The sequence below is a fragment of the Leptodactylus fuscus genome, chromosome 5, assembly GCF_031893055.1.
Source record: "Leptodactylus fuscus isolate aLepFus1 chromosome 5, aLepFus1.hap2, whole genome shotgun sequence".
Taxonomy (NCBI): domain Eukaryota; kingdom Metazoa; phylum Chordata; class Amphibia; order Anura; family Leptodactylidae; genus Leptodactylus; species Leptodactylus fuscus.
In genome coordinates, this window is record NC_134269.1 from 28,313,633 (window position 1) to 28,336,478 (window position 22,846).

At 46.5% G+C, this 22,846-nt stretch overlaps 1 protein-coding gene across 1 annotated transcript; it reads left to right on the top strand.

Moving 5' to 3' along the window:
- The first annotated feature begins 411 nt into the window (after window positions 1–411).
- On the top strand, window positions 412–21,321 carry ATP6V1B2 (ATPase H+ transporting V1 subunit B2). Its single transcript, XM_075272717.1, has 14 exons — window positions 412–621; window positions 8,147–8,202; window positions 8,649–8,747; window positions 9,944–10,037; window positions 10,308–10,385; window positions 10,482–10,621; window positions 11,170–11,271; window positions 12,845–12,942; window positions 13,050–13,173; window positions 13,303–13,453; window positions 13,596–13,678; window positions 13,764–13,868; window positions 15,138–15,267; window positions 20,402–21,321. Exons 1-14 carry the CDS (start codon window positions 495–497, stop codon window positions 20,539–20,541), a joined length of 1,527 nt encoding a protein of 508 aa, XP_075128818.1. The 5' UTR covers window positions 412–494; the 3' UTR covers window positions 20,542–21,321.
- The last annotated feature ends 1,525 nt before the right edge of the window (window positions 21,322–22,846 follow it).

Genomic DNA, 22,846 nt, shown 5'->3' on the forward strand with positions numbered 1-22,846 from the left:
TGTGTGTGTGTGTGTGTGTGTGTGTGTGTAACGTGATCCCAGGTTCTTATATAGATGGTTTATTAACTTTTATCAATCCCAGACCTACAAAAACAAACCCACAATATCAGCACCAAGGACAAGACCCTAGACCGGAAGTCGGCCATCTTTCTACACCCCAATTGTGAAGCCACCGGAAGTTGTCCCACTGCTCTTCCCCTGACATCCCCTCTAGCCCCCTGTGTGCTGTCACCACCACTCCCCCCCTCTATGAAGGTGTTTTCTCACACCCCCTCCACTTCTACACCCCCTTGCCCCTCCATTCTCCAGCTCTTCACCCCTTCCCCCCCCTCCACCCAGGTTTTACTATTAGACGTGACGTTGGAACGCATAGCCACGCCCCTCTTATCCGGTCCGTGGTGACATGCGTGGCGGTGTACGTGCTGACGTCACGGAGATATTAAGAAGCTGCGGTTACGCGATCCCTGGCCAGTGTCCGATACGCTGCAGAGAAGATGGCGGTGAGAGTGATGCGCGGAGGAGACACCGGGAGCCGGGGAGGACTCGGGAACCCTGCGGTGCCGGCGGCCCGGGAGCACGTCCAGGCGGTCAGCAGAGACTACCTGTCCCAGCCCAGGCTGAGTGAGTCACGGGGTGGGGGGGATGTGGTCATGTGACCAGGGTTGGGGACGATCACTGCAGTGATGCTAATAAGGGGATCAGTGGGAAATCCCTTTAAGAGCCTGTTAGACTGGTCTAGTGTTGCAGCTGCTCTGGGTGATCTGTTTACTGGGGGGTCCTGGTGATGACTCCTATGATAGGGGGTTGGGGGTCTTGCTATTGATTTGTCTAGGTGGCAGGGTCCTAGTGATCTGGTGCTGATCCTCTGGGTGCAGCTTCCCCTGGTGGTGGGGGTTCTGGTTCCTCCTTGGGAGTCCCTGGTGCTAGCTCCTATGATGGAAGGGGTCTTGGTGCTTCCTTGGTGTTCCCTGGGATTTAGGGTCCTGCTTCCTCTTTATGGTCCTGGTCTCTTTAGTGTGCAGTCCTGGTGCTAGCTCCTATGATGGGGGGGTTCTTGGTGCTGGTTCCTCTAGACGGGGGAGATCCTGGGTCTCTAGTCTTGGTTCTTCCTTAGATTAGTTGACCGCCCCTCCCCCCTTATACTGTGCACCCCCTAAAAGATGTCTATATCCTGCTTGTGCATAGTAACCAGCCCCTGTATACTGCCTATAGAGGCTGATACACAGTGGTAAACGCTCTGTACTTTGACACTTACACCTGTTATTATGATCCCTATAACGTTCCCTTCCTGCCATGGTCCTTGTCCTCCATCTGTATTGGAAGACTACAAATCCCAGCATGCAGTGACAGCTGGAGTGACACAGGTCAGATACCACAGTGTGGATACTCCGTTATTACTGTCCTGTTCTGGCTATACTTGGCATTGGTAAGATGTTATGGCCTCCAGCGCCCGTTTATTGCTGTTTTCAGTGACAACGCAAAGTAACAAGTGCCTGTTGTATGTGTATACAGATCTGTGTGTGTACAGGGCTCATAAATGAGGATCAGGTAAAACACAGATTGTATACAGATTATTGCAAGTGCCATAGATGTGACATTATAAATGGAATGTATGAAGCATATAGCTGAATGAGGCAATTCATTCTGTCATGTGATCCGATACATCACATGTCTTCCCATCATGTGACCTATAGGCTCCCCCCTCCCCCATACGTCCTCATTCCTGCCTGGAGATGCTGCAGAGTCCTGTGAGGTTTATCCTCCTATGTGACAATGTTACAATGTTGCTTTATTAGTTATTTATATTATATGATCTATCTCCTAGATGATCAATATTTATATTAACTCGCAACATTGTATCGTCTTCCTTTATCATGTGAAGTATCCACGGTTGTCCTCACTCTGCTTTCCCAGACATCTGAAAGTTCCTGGTTGCTTAACTGGACACATTTGTGATTTATGGAGGATGACCCATATAAGATAAGCTTGCTTGGTTGTCACCCAGCTTTTCCAGGTTCCTAAATGTCAGAACCTTCTAGGAGTGCAGAGTAATTTCACCTGCAAAACGAAGACTGTATTCATACATTGCATTTTTTGTTTTTTCTTTTCGAAATGGCAAAAAACGTTTGCACTTTTTTAAGTGGCGACTCTGCCGCAATCTGTGTATAACGTCTTATGCAATGATGTTGAAACTAATGTGAATTTCCAGAATTATTGCTGCACCCAGCTTTTCCAGACTCCTGAGTGGCAAAGTAATTATACATTTTTTTTGTTCCCATATTGACAGGACTTAATTTCCACATGCATAAACAAGTAGGGATTGTAGTATCTGGTCACCCAGCTTTCCCAGGGTTCTAGATGTCTGTATAGTCTGGCAGTGAGGGATTCCCCATGTCTGTATTATGTAACCGAGCAGACTTAGGACGGACCCCGGAGTATCTTAGTGACTCCTCTGGTGGTTGCTCTAACTACGGCCATGTTGGTTGTCACCCAGCTTTCCACTTGCCTCATGACTAACCATTGACTAGTATTTAACCCTTTATTCACCTGATCTGTCCACCTTTCAGCAGCTATCACTACTTGACTTCTTCATTAAAAAAAGATTACATATGAAGAAATGTTGATCCTCCACCACACTAAAACCATTGGCCATCGGTTTGAAAAAAATTGTAGACCCAGATTGAGTTTTAGTCCACAGGATAGCTCATTGGGATGTGATCTGTTGGGGTCAGGGTACACAGAATACCTTTTGTAGCAGCTTCCTGGTGCCAGTGAATAGATGAGGCACATGCAGTACCGCTTATATTGAAGTAATAGGAGTGTTGGTGCAGTGGTCGGGGCTGCAGTGGATGCAGCACTCCTGTTCCTTGTATTGTAGCAGTGCTGCACCTCCTGCCCGACCACTGTAAGCACCCAGGTGCTGCTAGAACAGCCGATCTACAGGAGTGGGCTGGATGTTGGACCCTGACTGATCATACCGAGGACCTATCCTGTGAAGAAGAACTCAGTTTGGGTCAGGAAAGTCCCTTTTAGGCCCGGATCACAGCTTCATTCGGATTTCGATTCAGAGTCCACTTGGGGGGGGCCCCGAACAGAAACCATCTGCCTAAAAAAAAAAAAAAGTGGAAACCAGTGGACCCCTTAGACTATAATGGGATCCATATGGGTTCTGCATGAAAAATGCAGATAAGTGCTGCTTGTAGGACTTCTCTCTGCATATTTCATGTGTGTAGGGGAGCGGAATGGCCCGAACGCAGATGTGAACCAGGCCTAAGTGTTACATGGTGCCCGTTCACATCAGTGGGGTTCTGTATGATATAGGACAGCTTCTCCAGAGACTTGTGCTCTTTGTAACTGCTCTCTGCTCATGTCCAAAGGTGGGGAAGCTCAGCCATCACCCCCCCTTCTCGTTGTTATCTCATATATTATCAACTTGACAAACCAGTTCCCTACCACGACCTATCCCAATTCCACTAATATGCAATAATGGTTTGGTAAGGGTCCAACTGCTGCCCCCCGAAACAGACTGATGAACAGTGCCTTGAAGGGGATGCTGCACTTGTCTTGACATATTAGAGATTGTTGGGACTCACCCTTATGTCCGGTAATATCAGAAATCTTTCTAGTCACAGTGAATGGTCAGGGGTACTTTTATAGTTCCAAATTGGACTGTCCCTCTAAGCCTTGATTCTTGAAAGGTTGTCAAGGTTTACAAAGACATGGCTGCTTTCTTTCTAAAACAGGGGCCCACCTTTCCATGGGTTGTACAGGAACTGTTATTGCAGCTCAGTTGTATTGGAATGAGTAGAGCTCAGCTGCAATACCACACGTAACCTGTGAATAGGCGTGGCACTGTTTTTGAGAGCGAGCAGCTTTGACATAGCTGACCTATTGGCTTAATGCTACATGACCCCAGATGTAGAGGTCGCACTATGGATTTTTTGCTGTGGATAATCTATAGTCTACTACATTACCCTGCAGAATAAATCCATTGTAAACTGAACTGCGCTGCGTATTATAAATCTGCACAGTCAGTGTATGCCGCTGTGGTGTGGACAGACCCATAATGGGTCGTCTCACTTTTCCTGGACTCGCAGGACATGACTTGAGGGATTCTTGTGATCCCCATATAGTAGACACTTGCATATATTACTGTTCAGTTTTAGAAGATCCTCTAGACATGGTGCAGCGCCTGTGACGGGACGTCGGGTTATCGCTGTCCTGTGACCAGCTTCCTGGAATATTGAGGATTTCGTGTATGGCCAGAGAAGAGGAACTGAGACCTGATCAGTAGAGGAGAGGATGACTGTACAATGTGCCGGGCGCAGCATGGTGAAGAGGAAGAGCAGAACCTGGTCACTTATGGCCGCCTTCCCCTTTCTGAGATTTGCTTACAAAAACCACTGACTTGTACTGAGAAATAAAGCAATTTTCAGAAACTAATCTAAAGCTTCCTTTAGTCCGGCATCATGCCTATTAGTCACATGCCCACTAGAGTCCTATTCAGATGATTGAGACTGAGCTGCAATACCAAGTGTAGCCACTATGCAGTGTACGGCGCTGTGCTTGCTAAGCAGTGAGGGGGCCACAGCCATCAATAATTGTCCTGCAAAATAGCACTTGTATGCTATGTACCACTCATTGTGGAACTTTAAGACCTCATGCACTCCACTGAGTGTGCATTTGAGTTGAGTTGAATTTTGCAGTGTAATGGAATGCACTCGGATGTCACTGCCCTCTCCTCTAGGGGGGCTTCTGATCCCTACTGTTCCAGGAAATTTAGCAGGATAGGACCTGTCTTATATTCATCGGAATGGAATGGACCATCGGATGGCACACTTGGATGAGTGCATGAAGCCTAAAGGAGCACTCCGGGTGCACTGATACACATTAATGCCCAGTGCTGAGCCTTTGGGGCGGTTCATGACAGATTCTGTTTGGGTAAGTATTTCTACCCCTGTGGGGTTTGTTTCTCAGGTGATGGACGCACATGACAGCCTAAGGGAGCATTCACACGGAGTAACGCCGGCCGTAACTTGTGCTTATTTTTACAGGCGTGGAAATGCAAGGGTCACGTTTACGCTGCGTTTTTTTTACTATGAGCGTATACGCGGCGTTTTTTGCTCACGTAAACGCGACCCTCGCATTTCTACGCCAGTAAAAATAAGCACAAATTACGGCCGGCGTTACTCCGTGTGAATGCTCCCTTAGTCAGTGACAGCTCTGTCACTCCTGCTGCAGTGTCATGGGGTTACCCAAAGTACCCAGAGCTGGCTCTACTTTCCTCCTCCCTCACCTTTGGTTGAGGGCTTGGGTTCCTAAATGTAGGTATTCAATGCTAAAGGGGTATTCTATAAAGATATGGCACGTCAATAAGATGTTGGGCATCTCTGATGTCAGACCCTTATTAACTTATCCTGATGATGATAGGGCGGCAGTGCTGACTCCTCGTCTAAGTTTTCCCATCACAGCGCCGCTCCTGACCATCTGGCTGTGCAGGGAATTGCATCCGGACCCAGTGCTGTGGTTCCTTGCATAGTTATGTCACTGGTTACTGCTATTCAGGGGACACCGCTATAGTAGCGCCCTGTTCATGTGCGGGATGGATGGATGGGTGTTCCAATAGTCATAAAGTGATATCCTTGTTATATGCCAATATACACAATGGGAATCGCCTTTAAGATGTAATCTGTTCCTCCTGTCTGAGCCACTAGCAGATTGATGTACTGTAGTCTTCTCCCCTCCCCCCAAGTTTGCATAAGTAATACACTCCCAAATAACACTTGGGCAGTGGGCTGTGAAACACCAGGCGCAGGTTACATGTGGGTGCAGAATTCCTGACACTCACTATTCAGGAGCTTACACTACAGGCGGCATCTATGGTTTCTTTATGCGCGCATGTGTATGGTTGTTTTTTTAAAAAAATAATTTTGGGTAAATCCTATTTCTAATGCTTGGAAAACCCTTTAATATTACTGCTACACAAACTGGTGGTGGACGCCTGCACCGATATCACACCATGAGAGTCGGGTGATGAGAACAGTCCCAGGGCATAGAAGTCAATGGGCGAGATCTGCTGCAATGTGTCACCAAACTGGCATTCTAGGGATGCACAACACGATTTAGCACGTCCTTCTGGCATAAAGCATGGCTACAGGGGTGTCACCACCCGCCGACCTCAACAAATTACAGGCACATAACTTGCGTCCACACTTGCAGGCTTTCATAGTTTTTACCAAACCTATCAGATGCCACTATAAGATAAAGAAAAAATGGCTGCTTTCTTAAGCTGGGTTTGCACTAGCGTCAGTGTCCGATGCTAATGTCCAAGCAAGATTTTAGCATCGGACACTAGCTGCATCCGTTTGCAATTTGCTTTGTTTTAAATGGGACATCATGTAGTGTCCTTTATTGTCCGTGTCTGTCCTTGAGTGTCCGTTTACAAAGATGGCCGATTTTTCAAGCGGACAGCAAAATCGTACATGTAGGATTTTCCTGTCTGCTTGAAAAATCGGACATCTTTGCAAACGGACACTTAAGGACACCCACGGACAGTACATGGTGTCCCATATAAAATCTCGCAAATTGCAAATGGACACAACACGGGGGCTAAATCAGATGACTCCATGCCCTGTATAGTGGCCACGCACTGGTACGCAGGTTTGATTACCTTTGACTTTAAGTACAGCGGTTGACGTGGCCCCATATAACGGAGACAAAGTTCACTTCTGCATCGGAGTGTGCGATGGCAACGGACAGGCAAACCCCTGAAATAGTGAATACTTATGGAGCCTGACAGACCAAATTGACTATAATGGGGTCCGTCGGGGTTCCATTGTTTTGTCATTGAAATTGCTAGACGAAAAAGTTGATTTGTCGGACACTGTGACACAGATTCTGATGCAGATGATTTGTGCCTGATTTGTGTAGGGGCCGATTGGCCGTAAAAACCTAAATTGTGAACAACCCCTTTAAGTTGGACATGCACAGACTGTCCGCAGAGCATTTGGTTAGTTTTGCAGGCCCTGCCAAGGCTCCGCATCCACCATGCCCGATGCCTTCCTCTGGCGACAGCTGAGGTCACTCTGTATTTCCTCGTACATTAGATTGCCATTGGACCCCAGTCTGATCTAACCTTACAGCAATTCTAGTGGGAGACCATTTTTACTTTTTTGGCCACTAGGTGTCACTATTAGTCTTCAGAACTCTAACGCTGATGGAAATAGCGAAAAACTTTACCTCCCGTCATGTGCCTGGAAAATACTCCGAAAATGAGCGACTGTGTGGTGAATAAATCCATTGTGCATCGGCCGTGTGGTAGATGACAGGCCGCGGCCATCTATAATTACTGCCCGGGATCCCTCATTAGATGTTCTCTGGGGTTCTGGGCTCATGTAGGACAATGCCATGGATTGTGACGTTATGGTATTGTGTCCTCGTACACAGCACACTGATGTCACTTGACTGGAGAACGACCCTCGTTGTGAGAATGACCCATTGATGTCCCATAGAACAGCCTGTGGGTTGCCTCTCTTTATGGGTGACATGGATAAAGATTTCCAAAGACATTTCATAATTCCTTATAGCATTGAGATGAATAGATTTTACTTTGGTAAGTGGTGGTCGTCCATTTTAAGGTTTCAGGTGTCAAACCTAACCAAATATTGAACCCAAATCTTCCATGGGAGATCGGACACTACTTGCACCATCTTCATGCTGTTTTAATAGGTGCTTGATTTTAGCCATGGTGCCAATAGAGGGCAGCATTGCTCTAACATGGGACGGTATAGCTAAAGTCAGGTATACTGTATGTTGGGAGAGATGATATTGATTCCTGTGGCCCCTATATTACTTACCAAACATGGCACCATTCATTGTATTGTGGCTCATCCAATTCATTTGAATGGGGCTGAGCTATGCATGGCCAAGTGCCACTAGCCAGAGAAGAGGATGTGTAGCCTAATATAGTCATACAATACTGCTTTAACCACAGGTTTTTCCTACCCAGAACATTAAATGAAATCACAATACGGTCATCATATCCTCATCCCTGACCCGGGCTGTGTTTGTGGGGTCACCTCTGTAATATGTCATTGATATACTTCTATATTCTTTATTCATTCACCTGCCTGTCCTTGTTTTGCAGCTTATCGGACGGTATCTGGAGTCAATGGACCTCTGGTTATCTTGGACAATGTCAAGGTACGGACATCTGGGACTTGTATCTTGTATAAGGAGCTCTGTGCACTTGGTCAGGTCATGGGTGGCAGAAGATTTCAGCAGAATTTGGCATTTCTAGAGAACCGGTCACATTACACAGCATGTTCAATTTGCAGACGAGAGGAGTGGATGGGTATATTGGTTGGTGGGTCTGACATATTGGTAACCGATCCTTGGGTCTTATTGGAAACAGTCAGCAAGTTAATTGGATACCTTCAACAGCTTTTCTGAACTCCCACAATGCACTGGCACAGTTAGACCTGCTGTATCTGATAACTGTACATTGCTGGATGTAAAAACGTCCAAAAATGTCCTGTGTTTAGGCCTTTATCATGAGATATAGGATGTTGTTACACTACTGTTATGGATCGTTTTTCGCCCTCATGCTCTGGTCTTGCTTTGGCTGATGTGTCGTTCCTGTGTCTCAGTTCCCCAGGTATTCAGAGATTGTCTACTTGACTCTCCCTGATGGCACCAAGAGGAGCGGACAAGTGCTGGAGGTCAGCGGCTCTAAGGCGGTGGTACAGGTAAGTGAACGTTCCCTCAAATAATCTAACAATGCACCGAGAGGAGTAATCCACCATCTATGACCAGCCGCAATAGAATCTCCCATAAAGTAGTGGAAAAAAAAAAAAAAACTTTTAAAAAAATAAAGTAAATAAAAGTTGTAAATCCCTCCTTTCCCTAGAATACATATAAAAGTAGAAAATGACTGTGACACACAAACACATTAGGTATCCCTGTGTCTAACAGTGCCCGGTCTACTGAATATAGGGGATCTGCAGTGCTCCTGTTCCGTCAGGAAGGGGTTAATAGGAGCACTGCAGATCCCCTATATTCAGCCAGACTGAATTCCATGTGGGGGAAGAAAAAACCCCAGTCCTCAAGCTCAGGGAAGGGGCAGACAGACAACCAAAACACCCCCTCCCCTTCCCCAGCACCCATCAACTACTGCACCCAAAAACCATTTTAATTTTTGAAATTTCCCAGTAGCTGCTGCATTTCCCCCCCTCGGCTTATACTCGAGTCAATAAGTTTTCCCAGTTTTTTGTGATAAAATTAGGGGCCTCGGCTTATATTCGGGTCGGCTTATACTCGATTATATACGGTACTTTTTGACATTTACTTGAACGGGATGAAGTTCCATTACCCCGCACCAACGCTACTAAATGTACGCCGTGTATGAAGGCAGATCAAGGTAAAGAAAAATTGTACATCCAGCACCAACAATGAATTTCAAAATTCTATAAAACGTAACTTTTAATAAAGAAAAAAAAATTCCATAAATATACAAGACTTCAGCTAAAAAACAAATAGAAAAACTAAACTTAACACGTGTCTATAACTTAACACATAACTTTTAATATAGAATTTCGAAGCTCATAGTTGGTGCTGGATGTAGAATTTTTCTTTGCTTATTCTGCCTGACCAGGAGGTTTATGTTTCGTGCACCATCTGAACTACTTGTTGATCTAAGTACATGCTGCTGTTGGGCCGTAAATCTTCCATTTTTTCTATTGTAAACGCACAAATGCCCCATCCCCTTCAAGCAGCTGAATGGCAGGGGTGCCAAAAGTCAGACCCCCACTGATCTGACATTGACCTGCACGCCAGACACTGTCCAGTACCTTGATCTGCACGACCGCTGTAATCTGCACACGTTGGGCATAGACTGTTATCCGTTCTCCTCCTATAATGTCTTCCTCCTGTTTTCCTCCTGCAGGTATTTGAGGGAACGTCAGGTATAGACGCCAAGAAGACCTCATGTGAATTTTCTGGAGATATCCTGAGGACCCCTGTGTCTGAGGACATGCTGGGTATGTGAGCGCCCGGTTTCCTACATACAGATGTAGCAACTGTAAAACTAATGGTCCTCATGGTTATACGAGTAGTGTAACACAGCGGCCATTCCCTTTGGGTATCAGCCCTATTGTGCGTAGCCTTGAAATCACAAAGCGAATGTTCACAATATTATAAATATTCCTTTTACAAATTCTAGGTCTGTATACAGTGTGTGTCATCCATTCCAGGATGTGGACAGAATATTATTCTACTATTTGCTTAGTATTTCTGTTCTGTTTTTCCAGGTCGTGTATTCAACGGCTCAGGGAAGCCCATTGACCGCGGGCCTACTGTACTGGCTGAAGATTACCTGGACATCATGGGTGAGTTGGAAGACCCTAGAAAAAAACTTTAGTTGCCCCATGTATGCACGAGTGTTCCTATCCTAATCGGTTACTACTTTGCGGTGGTCCCTACAGGGCAGCCCATTAATCCTCAGTGCAGAATTTACCCTGAGGAAATGATCCAGACGGGCATATCTGCCATCGATGGCATGAACAGTATTGCCCGTGGGCAGAAAATCCCCATCTTCTCCGCTGCTGGTCTTCCCCATAATGAGGTGAGCTGAACACTATGGCTTGAAGGAGTTGTGCCATTGGGATAACTTATGCCTTAACCTGTGAATGGGGAGAAGTATCATATCAATGACGGTCCAATTGCCAGGGCTCCCGGTAATGCAGAGGACGGGGGACATAAAGCCTGTTTGTGAATGGAGCGCCACTGAGTTTGCATGACTGGTGCTCCATTCATTGCTATGGGGCTGCTGGGGCTGCAATCTCTGCTGCAGAGTGCTGGCCCTCCATTCACGAGGAGGAGGCTTTAAGGAGAACTCTGGTCCTCTGTTCAGCTCTTCACTGAGAGCCCTGGAGGTCAGACCCCCAACACTCTGACACTTATCTCCTATCCTGGGACGGAAGGACATGCACTATTTCCTTTCCATTTCCTATTTTATTTTTCTACTTGCCAAGTAGTGCACTTCTGAATGACATGAGCTGCAGATGTATGCCCGGCAGAGATCATTGTGTTTATAGGACATATAGTACGGATGTGTAGGATGCTCATGTACCTCTGTGCCCATTCACACCTGGTCTTGTCTCCTCCTGTCAGATTGCAGCACAGATCTGTCGTCAGGCCGGTCTAGTAAAGAAATCCAAAGACGTCATGGATTACAGTGAGGATAACTTTGCCATTGTGTTTGCTGCTATGGGGGTAAGTGTGTGATAGATTGTACACGGACTTCTATAGTGTTTTTTGCAGAGTGTTGTGTTTTTTTTTTTTGTTTTTACAGCATTATTTTTTGCATCACGATTAAGTGATTTTGATACCAATATAATTGTATGTCATGTTTTGGCGGACTCTGCCTCACTATCTTGTGCATGTTCGTGGATAAGGGGTTAAAGGGATTGTCCCATAACAAGGATCCTATCTATACCGCTTGTTAATGTGGATTTAAGACTTTTCCTAAATACACTGCTTCAGCAAAACTGCTTTGTTTGTCCATTATCTTAATTTATTCACTTCATTGTTGACACTGTGTTTCTATGGCCCTTGGGATTATCTGCTCAAATGTCAAGTGATGTAGCTGCTTGCTCTCAGGGAGGAGGGGCTAAGTGCACAGGAGGGAGCCTGTGTCTGTAGCTGTTCCTGTGTCTGCACCACACGTGACCTAGCTTCCTGCTCTCAGATAAAGGAGGGGGGAAATGAGTGCTGCTTTCTTATATAAAAGTCTAAATCCTAGTGGGCTAAAGGACCTGGTCCCTTAGCCCACTAGGATTTAGCCGACTCTATATAGAACAAGCTAAATCCAAGTGTTATAGGACCTTTGATGACATCACAGGCCCTTCAGTCGTCCCATAGGATCATGCTATGTGGTGGGTGGAGCTACACACTAAATTGGTGGCGGAGTTTAATTGGAGGTAGTTGGACAGTATGGCTTTGCATATGAAACCCCGCCCACCAATTGAGGTGGAAAACCAGAAAGAAAGAAGTCTTTGCAGCAGTGAAGACTGGTGAGCAAGGGACATTGGAATACCCCTTTAAAGGGGTTTTACACTTTGAACAATCCTAATTTGTAAGAGTTGACAATCCGCTGACCACTGGACACTCAGCAGTCACTTCTAATCCAAGCCGCAACCACAGTGAATATAAAGCATTACATGGCGTCCTATCAGATCAGTGGCTTGTCTATGTAATGCAGGATGGTCCTTCAGAGAAAGTTAAACTCTGTCAAGAGATGAGGACCCTCCCTGATTAACTCCATTTCCTAAATTGATATGTCAATGAGTTTATAATTAGTTGAACCCTTATTAAAGGGGTTTTCGAGCCGGTTTGGGATCCTGTATCCCCTCTAAGCATGAGGATGGTACAGTGGTAAAAGTAGAATGGAGACTTAAGTGACAAGGGAGTGTTCCAGGCATTGGTGTACCGGTATTTTGGTTTGTACTAGGTACTGGTTGACCCTTTACTGCTTTCAGTTTCTTTCATGGTTTCCTCTACAGTCAAAGGGGATCCCTACATAAACTCCCCCGACAGGCTGAAGGGGCATGGTTTTGTTGGGTATAGACTGACAACTTGTACTATATCTGTCCCATACACCACATGTATTGCTCCCTTATACCTTCAGACATATTTGCTCTGCTGTTCTTGGAATTCCCATGTAAGTGAATGGAGCATGCTGGGAGTTGTAGTGTCACAGCAGCTCATGCCCCATTTTGTGTCACCCACAATGCAGTTTTTCAGTTCCCTCTACGTCCGCCTCATGTACATTCTCCTCATTCTGTAGGTGAACATGGAGACTGCCCGCTTCTTCAAGTCAGATTTTGAAGAGAACGGATCTATGGACAATGTGTGTCTCTTCTTGAACTTGGCCAACGACCCCACGTAAGTACAGTACGATGGACAATATGTACTTAGTGGTGCCCCCATTGATTATTTCCTGCCCGCTGTACCCTCAGTATCTGACTAGCCGTGCTTTGTCCCCCCCGCAGCATTGAGCGTATCATCACTCCTCGCCTGGCCCTCACCACCGCCGAGTTCTTGGCCTACCAGTGTGAGAAACACGTGCTGGTCATCCTGACTGACATGAGCTCCTATGCTGAAGCCTTGAGAGAGGTAAGATCTGTGGCGCCATACAAGTGGTATCACTGAACTTCGGGGTCCATGTATATTTTTGATAAGGGGAATTGCTCCATTTTTGGGATTTCTTGCAACTTCATGAACCTAAATCTTGTTGTCCACCAGGTGTCAGCAGCTCGAGAGGAGGTGCCCGGTAGAAGAGGATTCCCAGGTTACATGTACACGGATTTGGCCACCATATATGAGCGAGCGGGCAGAGTGGAAGGCAGGAACGGCTCCATCACACAGATTCCTATCCTCACTATGCCTAATGATGGTCAGTGTTTGTCCGTACACTGATATAGCATATATATATATATATATATATATATATATATATATATATATATATATAATATATATATATATACACACACATGAGTGGGATGTATCATCTTATGGATTCTGGTTTCTTGCAGACATTACTCATCCCATCCCTGACTTGACAGGATACATCACAGAGGGGCAGATCTATGTAGACAGGCAGCTACATAACAGACAGGTCGGTGACGGATCTATGAGGGCCAGAACTATATGTTCATGTTCTAGCATAGACCTCATGGCATTATTATACCTGTCATCCACAGATCTATCCTCCCATTAATGTGCTGCCCTCGCTGTCCCGTCTGATGAAGTCTGCTATTGGCGAAGGAATGACCAGGGTCGATCATTCAGATGTGTCTAACCAGCTGGTGAGTTACTGGCACGCCTGCCCTAACCTCTGTTCAGACTATCATAACGCAGAACTAAACTTTTGGGCAACGTTTGCTGAATTTTGGCTCCTATAAAGAAATGCAGGATTTCTCCAATTCTTTCCCTATTGAGATCTGTACACTGCTTTTGACTGGAGTACAGGTGTGCGGGCTCTTGTACCGTGCAGGGAAGCTGAGGCTGGAGAGAATTGAGAAAATTGAGATTCTTAGCTTTCATATGACACCTAGATGGCTGCTCTACCTGTATTGCTTTGGGGGATATCGCCATGTAAAAATAGTTGGTGTAGGCGGCTTCAGCTGCCTATAAATATGCCAGCCTGACTGTTCATATCTCTGGAAATTTGTACAGATAGAACTGTGATCTTGGTGGCGTATGAAAGCAGAGGATGTCTTTCATGTCACACTGATCTGTTCTATATCATGTTTAAATTGACCCCCCACCCCCGCCTCAGCTTTCCTGCAGTTCTAAGAGTTACTACATCTAGTGAAATAAAGTATGTAGCCCGAGGAACAAGAGAGCTCTTAGAGAAATGAGGATGTTAAAGTAACTAGGTCTTCAAGAAACCTCTTGTTCTAACTTTGGCTGGGTGATTATGATCTTACATTGGGGTGAATACAAATAGACACCAGGTTGAAGGGGGCGTGCTACGTCTAACACTTGACGGATGAGAGCAATGGACATTGATTAACAGTTGTGTGATCCCAGCCTCAGGGGCAGTTCATGCTGAGGAATTTGCAGCTGATTTTTGAGGCACAAATCCTCCTGGCAGTGGCTTTTTTCCAGGCAGTTAAAGGGGTTTTCCCCATCTCAGTGTTACAACACTTCCTATATTTCTCCCCCCTCTTCCCTTTTGCTAAACGGGCGGAGAAGCCTCAACACTTCTGCAGTTTAGATAATATGCACATGCTTGTAGAGAATGGACTCTGTGTTATCTGTGTGTTTACATAGAGAGCAGACTTTATCTGCAGTTAGCTGAACTTCTGTACTGCCGACACTGGGTGAGTGACATCAGTGATGGAGTTTCCTCTGCTGAATATCTAGGAGCATTACAGTGCAAGCAGAACCTGCAGCCCTCAATTCTTCGGTGTTATTGATATTCCATCACTTAAGATGGATACCCCTTTAGACCATACAGCATGACTCCAGGCTCCTCCATAACCCTAGACGTGCTCTCCTTACAATGTAGAGTAAATGTTAGACGCCCCATGTGGCCGGAGACCTAACCCCTATACCTTGTTCCTCTCCAGTATGCCTGTTATGCTATTGGAAAAGATGTACAAGCCATGAAGGCTGTGGTGGGAGAAGAAGCCCTGACGCCAGATGATCTTCTCTACTTGGAGTTCCTGCAGAAGTTTGAGAAGAATTTCATTGCCCAAGGTGAGTAGTAATGTGAGATACGTGTCATAGACTGAAGTATTAGCCACGGGCATGTTGTATATACCATGCTAGTTATCTAATGTACATACAGACTGCTAATTCTACAAAAAGCAGATATAACAGAAGAGAACGCACATTAGGATGCACAGGTACATGAACAGTAGGGAGGGAGATGATTGGGGGGGGTGCAGGGGCGTAACTACCGTGGTAGCAGCAGTAGCAGCTGCCACAGGGCCCGGGCCATTAGGGGGCCCGGTGACAGCCGCTACCGCTGCGGGTTTTTTTTTTTTTTAAAAGTCCGTTACGGGCCCCATTCACTTGCCGATCCTGGCTGGGCCGGGATCGGCAAGTGACACTGCGGGGCCCACAGAGGCTGTCATTATACTCGGGGGTCTTTGCAGACCCCCGAGTATAATGATCGGCGCACTGGGAGGGGTAAGGTAACATAAAAAAACAGTGTTACTTACCTCTCCGCGATCCTGCCAGGCCTCCGTCATTCGTGTCTGACGTCACATAACCCAGGCCAGCTTCCCGGGTCATGTGACGTCTGACGTCATTAAAGCTGGACAAGAGCGGACAGGACAGCCGACAGGAACAGGTAAGCAACTGTCTCTGTTCTTTTAATGGTTTTAATCCCCCGGGTCTCCGATTATTATACTCTGGGGTCTTTTCAGACCCCAGAGTATAATAAATGTTTATAGGTGTCCACAGTGGGACATATGGCGACACTATAGGGGTTAATACTGTGTGTGCAGGGGACACTATAGGGGTTAATACTGTGTGCAGGGGACACTATGGGGGATAATACTGTGTGCATTGGACACTATAGGGGTTAATAATACTGTGTGCATTGGACACTATAGGGGTTAATACTGTGTGTGCATTGGACACTATAGGGGTTAATAATACTGTGTGTGCATTGGACACTATAGGGGTTAATAATACTGTGTGCATTGGACACTATAGGGGTTAATACTGTGTGTGCATTGGACACTATAGGGGTTAATAATACTGTGTGTACATTGGACACTATAGGGGTTAATACTGTGTGTGCATTGGACACTATAGGGGTTAATAATACTGTGTGTACATTGGACACTATAGGGGTTAATACTGTGTGTGCATTGGACACTATAGGGGTTAATAATACTGTGTGTGCAGGGGACACTATAGGGGTTAATACTGTGTGTGCATTGGACACTATAGGGGTTAATAATACTGTGTGTGCAGGGGACACTATAGGGGTTAATAATACTGTGTGTGCAGGGGACACTAGGGGTAAATACTGTGTGTGCAGGGGACACTAGGGGTAAATACTGTGTGTGCAGGGGACACTAGGGGTTAATAATATTGTGTGCATTGGACACTATAGGGGTTAATACTGTGTGCATTGGACACTATAGGGGTTAATACTGTGTGTGCAGGGGACACTATTGGGGATAATACTGTGTGCAGGGCTTACTAAGGGACATAATAGAGTGCGGAGGAGGGGGTCAGTCGAGGTCTTCGGCATCGGTTTGGGGAGGGGGGGCCCCATGTCAAAAGTTCGCCACGGGGCCCCGCCATTCCTAGTTACACCACTGGGGGGGTGTAAAGGTTGTATATTATAAAAGGACATAGAAGAAGGGAGAAGAGGATGGGTATAAGGGAAGGAAGGGGGAATCCAGTGCCAGAGACTAAGCCAGTGCCAAAATGGGCGAAGTGCGGGGTCCTTTATGGCTGTGGGGGGGGAGGGTCTGACCCAAAAGCCTAGAGTACCCTGCAGAAGTCTGGATTTCCAGCCAATAGTATCAGGCCTTGTAAAAATGACTGTAGTAATGTCAGGTTGTCCATATGCATGACGTCATTGATCTTAGGGATCCAGGGGGACATGGGCGGCGGCTTGGTCTGCTTCCATAACCATGGTATACAGGCTTGCATCACCATCACCAGGAATCCTAACCATGAGCCCTTGTAGACTCTTAGCGGTATGTCACTGTGATGCAGGAGGGATAGGGAAAGTGGTCTAGTGGTGTCAGTCATGTCTGATCACTTTGCGTACCTCGTCCCAAAAAGGCGTCAAGACTTAAAGGGACCATCAAGTATGTAGCAGCGTCCCCTTCGCCTCCCCAAACCTCCAGCTCTGCGGCACAACCTTAAGGGACATAGTATATAGCCATCTCTCTGTGCCGCTGAAAATTCAAGGTGTAAGTTAGACTCCCTTTTGAGCAGGAATAGTGAAGGGGGGTCTAGTAGATGAGTAAGCGATAGGGTATGTTACAAGAGACCCCTACCATTGTATAGAGATTTGTAGGGTGTCATGGTAGTACAGTATGTGGTTGGGGGATGGCAGCGTGCGGAGAAAGCTCTGCAGCTGGAGGACACCGTTCAGATACTGTGCGGAGGTCTTGATAAACAGAGGGGTTGCTAGTTATCATTTGATCACTAGATGGCGCTAGTCCTCTGTAGATTGACTTGATCCATTTGTTTCACTCGATTTAGTATTTTCCAGCGTAGACGGTATGGCGGTCAGTCGTACCTTGACTTTTTCTATGAATACACTGAGGTAAACATTATGTATGTTTTCATAGAAATCCAGGAACCCTTCTTAAAGGGATTTTCCAGGACTTGTATAGTGATGGCCTATCCTTAGACCGCTTATCAATACATGATCAGTGGGGGTCTGACATATGGGACCCCAATCATCAGCTGTCTGAAGGGGGGGGGGGTACGGTCACATGGAACAGCAGCTCAGTCCCATTAACGTGAATGAGGCAGAGTTGCAATACCAAGCATAACCCCTATGATATATGTACAGTGCTCTGCTTTGTGTTCAGCACTCACCTGAATGCTGATCTGTAGGGGTCTTGGATGTCAGACCCCAACTGATCACAGATAACCTGTCCTAAGGATACGTTAGTCAAATGATAAACCATGTTTGCCTGATGTTCCAAGTGTATAGCAATGTGCCCCTCCACCTACGTCATCAATACGTGATCAGTGGGGATTTGACACTTGGGACCCCCATTCTGTCAAGAGGCTGCTCCATAAGCACAATGGACAGGGCTGAGACTTGAGACCTCTGGTTAAGTCTGAGGGAGCTACGTTTTGTCAGATGATGTATTTGTACAAGATTGCTGCTAGCCGCCTCATATTAATCACATCAGCAGGTGCAGGAAAGCTGTGTGACATGGCAGACCGGACGTTCTGGGACCTCACGATCTGGCACAGAAATGGGTTATATAGGAAAAAGTAAATCAGTAAAATATACCATGGAATAAATAAAATTCTGACTATCAGATCACCTTTATACAAACATACAAGGAAGGGGTTGTCCAGGTAGTTTCCCCTACCTGGATAACCCCTACCTTAGGCTGGTTCTGACCCGGTCATGTGATTGAAAATGGCACCTGAGTCTCATCCCCTCCCCTCCTACCCAAGTTCTGCTGTTTTCATAGGTAGCTTTACTGTAGTCTGGAGAAAATAGAGCGACCCAGGGACAGAGTGCAGGTCCTGATCTCGTGACCCAGGACCAGATCCAGCCCACAAACAAAAAAATCCTTAAACTCCCTGGACAACCCCTTTAACTCCCGCTGACACCCCTTTAAAGCCAGAGACACCGTATGAATGTTATGTCACCTGTAGCACTACAAGTCTCCTCATACTGGGCGATAACTAGCGTCTTCATAACCCTTGCATCGTCTTCCCTGCCACGAAGTCGGTGAATGCATCGCATCCCATTGTCATAGAAAATACCTATGTTTCTATGTGATGGCAGAGGAAGAGTTAAGTGCGGTTTGGCAGCGGGGTGGCTCCGGGTGGTTCTGAGCCGTCACCCGTTATCACTGCAGATCCCGCTGTTCAGCCCTCCTTTAAATAGCTTGCAAAGGACTGTCACATGGGGGATGTGTATGTGTGTGGGCGGCAGTCAGTTACCTTAGCAACTAGTGGCTCGTTAAGGGATAATAGCAGCTTTTGGTATACACGGATGGGGAGCAGCAAGGGCACCAGGGGGGTCTGACGTGGCCCACTGTTAACCCCATATAATCCAGGTGAGAGCATAGCTTTGTTTCCTTGTATTTTTGCATTATAGATTATGCAGTTCTAAGTAGCGACCACATGATGGCAGTATATGGTAAATGCCTTGTTATGCAATTGTGTCCTTAAAGGGATTCTTTCATTAAAATCACATTTTTTTTTTTCTGGGTACCACGTCGGAATAGCCTTAAGAAAGGCTATTCTTCTCCTAGCTTTAGATGTCTTCTCCACGTCGCCATTCAGTATAAAACCCGGTTTTCTTCGGTATGCAAATGAGTTCTCTCGCAGCACTGGGGGCGTAGCCAATGCTTTGAGAGAACTCTCCAGCGCCACCTCAATTTTCTTCAGGAACGGCCTCTTCACGTGTCTTCTTCTGGCGCTGGCGGTCAAACTTTTAGGCCTAGGGCAAAGCTGACAGCGCATGCCCGCCGGCCACAAGAAAATGGCCGCTTACACAGTATTGTAAGCGGCCATTTTCTTGTGGCTGGCAGGCATGTGCAATCGGTTGCTCGAGGCCTAGAAGTTTGAATCCAGCGCTGGAAGAAGACGTGCAGAGAGGCCAGTCTTGAAGTAGATGGAGGTGGTGCTGGAGATTTTTCTCGCAGCATTGGGGACCGCCCCCAGTGCTGCGAGAGAACTCATTTGCATACTGATGAAAACCGGGATTTATACCGAACGGCAGCGCGGAAAAGACATCTAAAGGTAGGAAAAGCCTTTAAGGCTATTCTGACGTGTTACCCAGAAAAAATAGCATTTTGATTATAGAATCCCTTTAAATGGGTTTTTCCAGGCTTATACAGTTGACCTGTCCCTTTTAAATACGTCATCAACCAACAATGGACGCGGCTTAGACACCCAGGACCCACGTAGATCAGCATTGGGACGGGCCTCTCACATCCAAACACATGTAATTGGGCATTCAGTCCCATTCACTTAATCAAGATGGAGATGAAATAGTCCATGTCGCCATTGAACGTGATGTCATGTGGCCTGTGAAGCAGAACCGGAACGCGACTGATCGGAGGGGTCCTGGGTGTCAGACCTCCCTATGTGTGACCCATTCCCTGACCTATACTACTCCCATGATGCATCCTAACATCGGTCTCCTTCCTTTCAGGTCCATATGATAACCGTACAGTGTACGAGACGTTGGACATCGGCTGGCAGCTACTTCGAATCTTCCCCAAGGAGATGCTCAAGAGAATCCCAGCAAGCACCCTGGCGGACTTCTACCCTCGAGACTCCTCCAAGCACTGAGACCCTTCTCCATTCCTCAGCTCCACTTCCCTTCATTCTGTCAGGGGCCCCTTGGAGGGAGCAGGGCAGCAGTTCCCATTTCTCAATGTGTCTATCTATTGGAAATCAGGTGTTAAAAAGAGAATTTTATTTTGTCCAGGTGATACAATGGGTCAACACCCATGTGTACGAAGGGGTTAAGCGCCTGCCCGTATGTCATGTGACATCACATCGCTGAGCAGGTGTAACGTATATTATCATATTAGACAATCTTACCGCTAACCCCGCATAGTCATGACGTGCTACATGTGGTAAAGCAGCGATCGGGGTCGGACACGCTTGTGGCATGTGCGTATATATTGTACCGTGACGTGCACGTGGTTTACCATGACGTGTGTTAGCCTAGACAACATGCAGCTGTCAGTGTGAACTACAAGTCCCAGCAGCCGGACAGCCCCCTGTTGCCTACCTCTGTATTAGTCTATGCAGGTACTAGTCTGTCCTGGTCTTCTGTCAGGGTTCCCTGTCCTACCAGGAGGGTGTATCTCAGCACCATGCGCCTTCCTGCCGTGTGTTGGGCTTTTATCCCCCTCCCCCCATCATCAGTCCCTGTATTAATTTATCTTGTGTTTTTAATGGCGGCCCTCTCCCCGCCGGTTAAAGATGGTTTACCTAGGGGCTTCTTTGATGTTTGTGAATATTGGTGCAATAGTCTGCTCTGTGGTCCATTCCGTCTGTGCCCGGTGTATACATTTGTTGAAGAGCATCATATCTGAATAAATATTAATGTGATGTTAGAAATCGTCCGTCTGCCTTCCTTCATCTTGTCTCGAGCGGCTGCCTGGCAAGGTAGGGTGCACATTGAAGACTAAACGGCTGGCACGTACCCTGGTTTATGGCTTAAGCTGGCAGGGAGTTGTGTTGGGAGGGTCACGGGTTGTAACAGCAGCGGGATCTTCTCTCCGCACAGCAGCAAGGGGGAAGCCATTCGTTCTCTGCCATTAACCTTACAATCAGACATTGATCTGACACCGCGCAGGATCAGGCTGGGAACATGTTATGTGTCAGGATGGAGATATTCCCAAATATTTTAAAGGGCTTGGCCCAGAGCTGAAGATATTTGATACTAATGATCTATGCACAAATACGACGCTTTGACGCAAGGACATGACATCATGTGCTCCAGGCCTCAGCAGTCCCATGTGGCCCCCTGATATCACCCAGAAAGAGCCCCCCTTCACCCACATGAGGTCCAGAGTATAATAACACTTTTGGCTTGGGGTGAAACTAAATTGGTGTAAACCTTGTAAAATGAATCTTGCAAGGTTCACCCATCAGTCTGATGTATTGGGACCACAGATGAAAACTCATGGTCCATGTGGTACAGAAAGTAAATTTATTGCGCCATGGACCGCTTATATAGTCTTGCTTTTAGACCATTTTAATATGCCCCATTACCTCTATGTACATGGGTCCTAGTTTGGGAAAAAATGAGGGTCTGTAAAGAATTCAAAGATGGAGGCAAAGACCATAAATTGGCTCACGTTGTCTTTATTTGATTACACACATCAGGAATGAATAATCCCCCTTCAGATCAATACATCTGCCCATGATTTATGGTCTCTACCTCCATCCATAGTTGCATCCACTTCCATTTTGGCTCTGCCTATATTTTTGTGCTCCTATAGTGACCCTGATTCAGTATGCGCCTCTACATTGTCCAACAGTGTAGTGTTCCCCTCCTGCAGCCCATAAAGTACATATACTGTCCCCTCCTGGTGCCCCTACAGTAAAATGAATTAAAACAAAAAAAAAACCTTACTCCCCCTTGGCCCATTCCCCTTCAGTTCTCTTCAGTCTCTGTAGCCGGACGCTTTACGTGTGATGTAAGTGACGTCACTTCACCGCACCTACTGTTCCCAAGACACCAGGAGCAGAGACTGGAGTAAAGATGAAGCCGAACGGGATGGTTGGGAAGCGTGCAACGCGGATCTATGTACACTTGCAAGTTCACTGGACGGCCATCTACCATCCTGAAGACTGAGCACTCTTAGTATACAGTAGAGTTGGTCTATCCATGGCACAACCAGATAACAAGGTGAGCGCCCACCTTCAAGGGAGCAATTTCTAGTCATGTTTGGGCCTTACAACACTTTAAAAATTTTTTGTTTTGTCTTGTGTTTGTTTAGGACCGTCCTCTCTATGGCCTGTATAGACATGTAACGCTCATACACAAGGCCTGGTTTTTACGGGGCGATTTGCTTAGAAGATCCTGTTTGCTGTTGCGTCACCGCCTCTCACCCTGCTTTTGCCATCTGTTTGTATT

Bases quoted from the DNA above. Each gene is read 5' to 3' on its own strand.
- ATP6V1B2 (XM_075272717.1), top strand. From the start codon at position 495: ATGGCGGTGAGAGTGATGCGCGGAGGAGACACCGGGAGCCGGGGAGGA. The intron at 13,174-13,302 runs GTAAGATCTGTG...GTTGTCCACCAG, and splicing joins ATGCTGAAGCCTTGAGAGAG to GTGTCAGCAGCTCGAGAGGA. The intron at 13,679-13,763 runs GTCGGTGACGGA...TGTCATCCACAG, and splicing joins GGCAGCTACATAACAGACAG to ATCTATCCTCCCATTAATGT.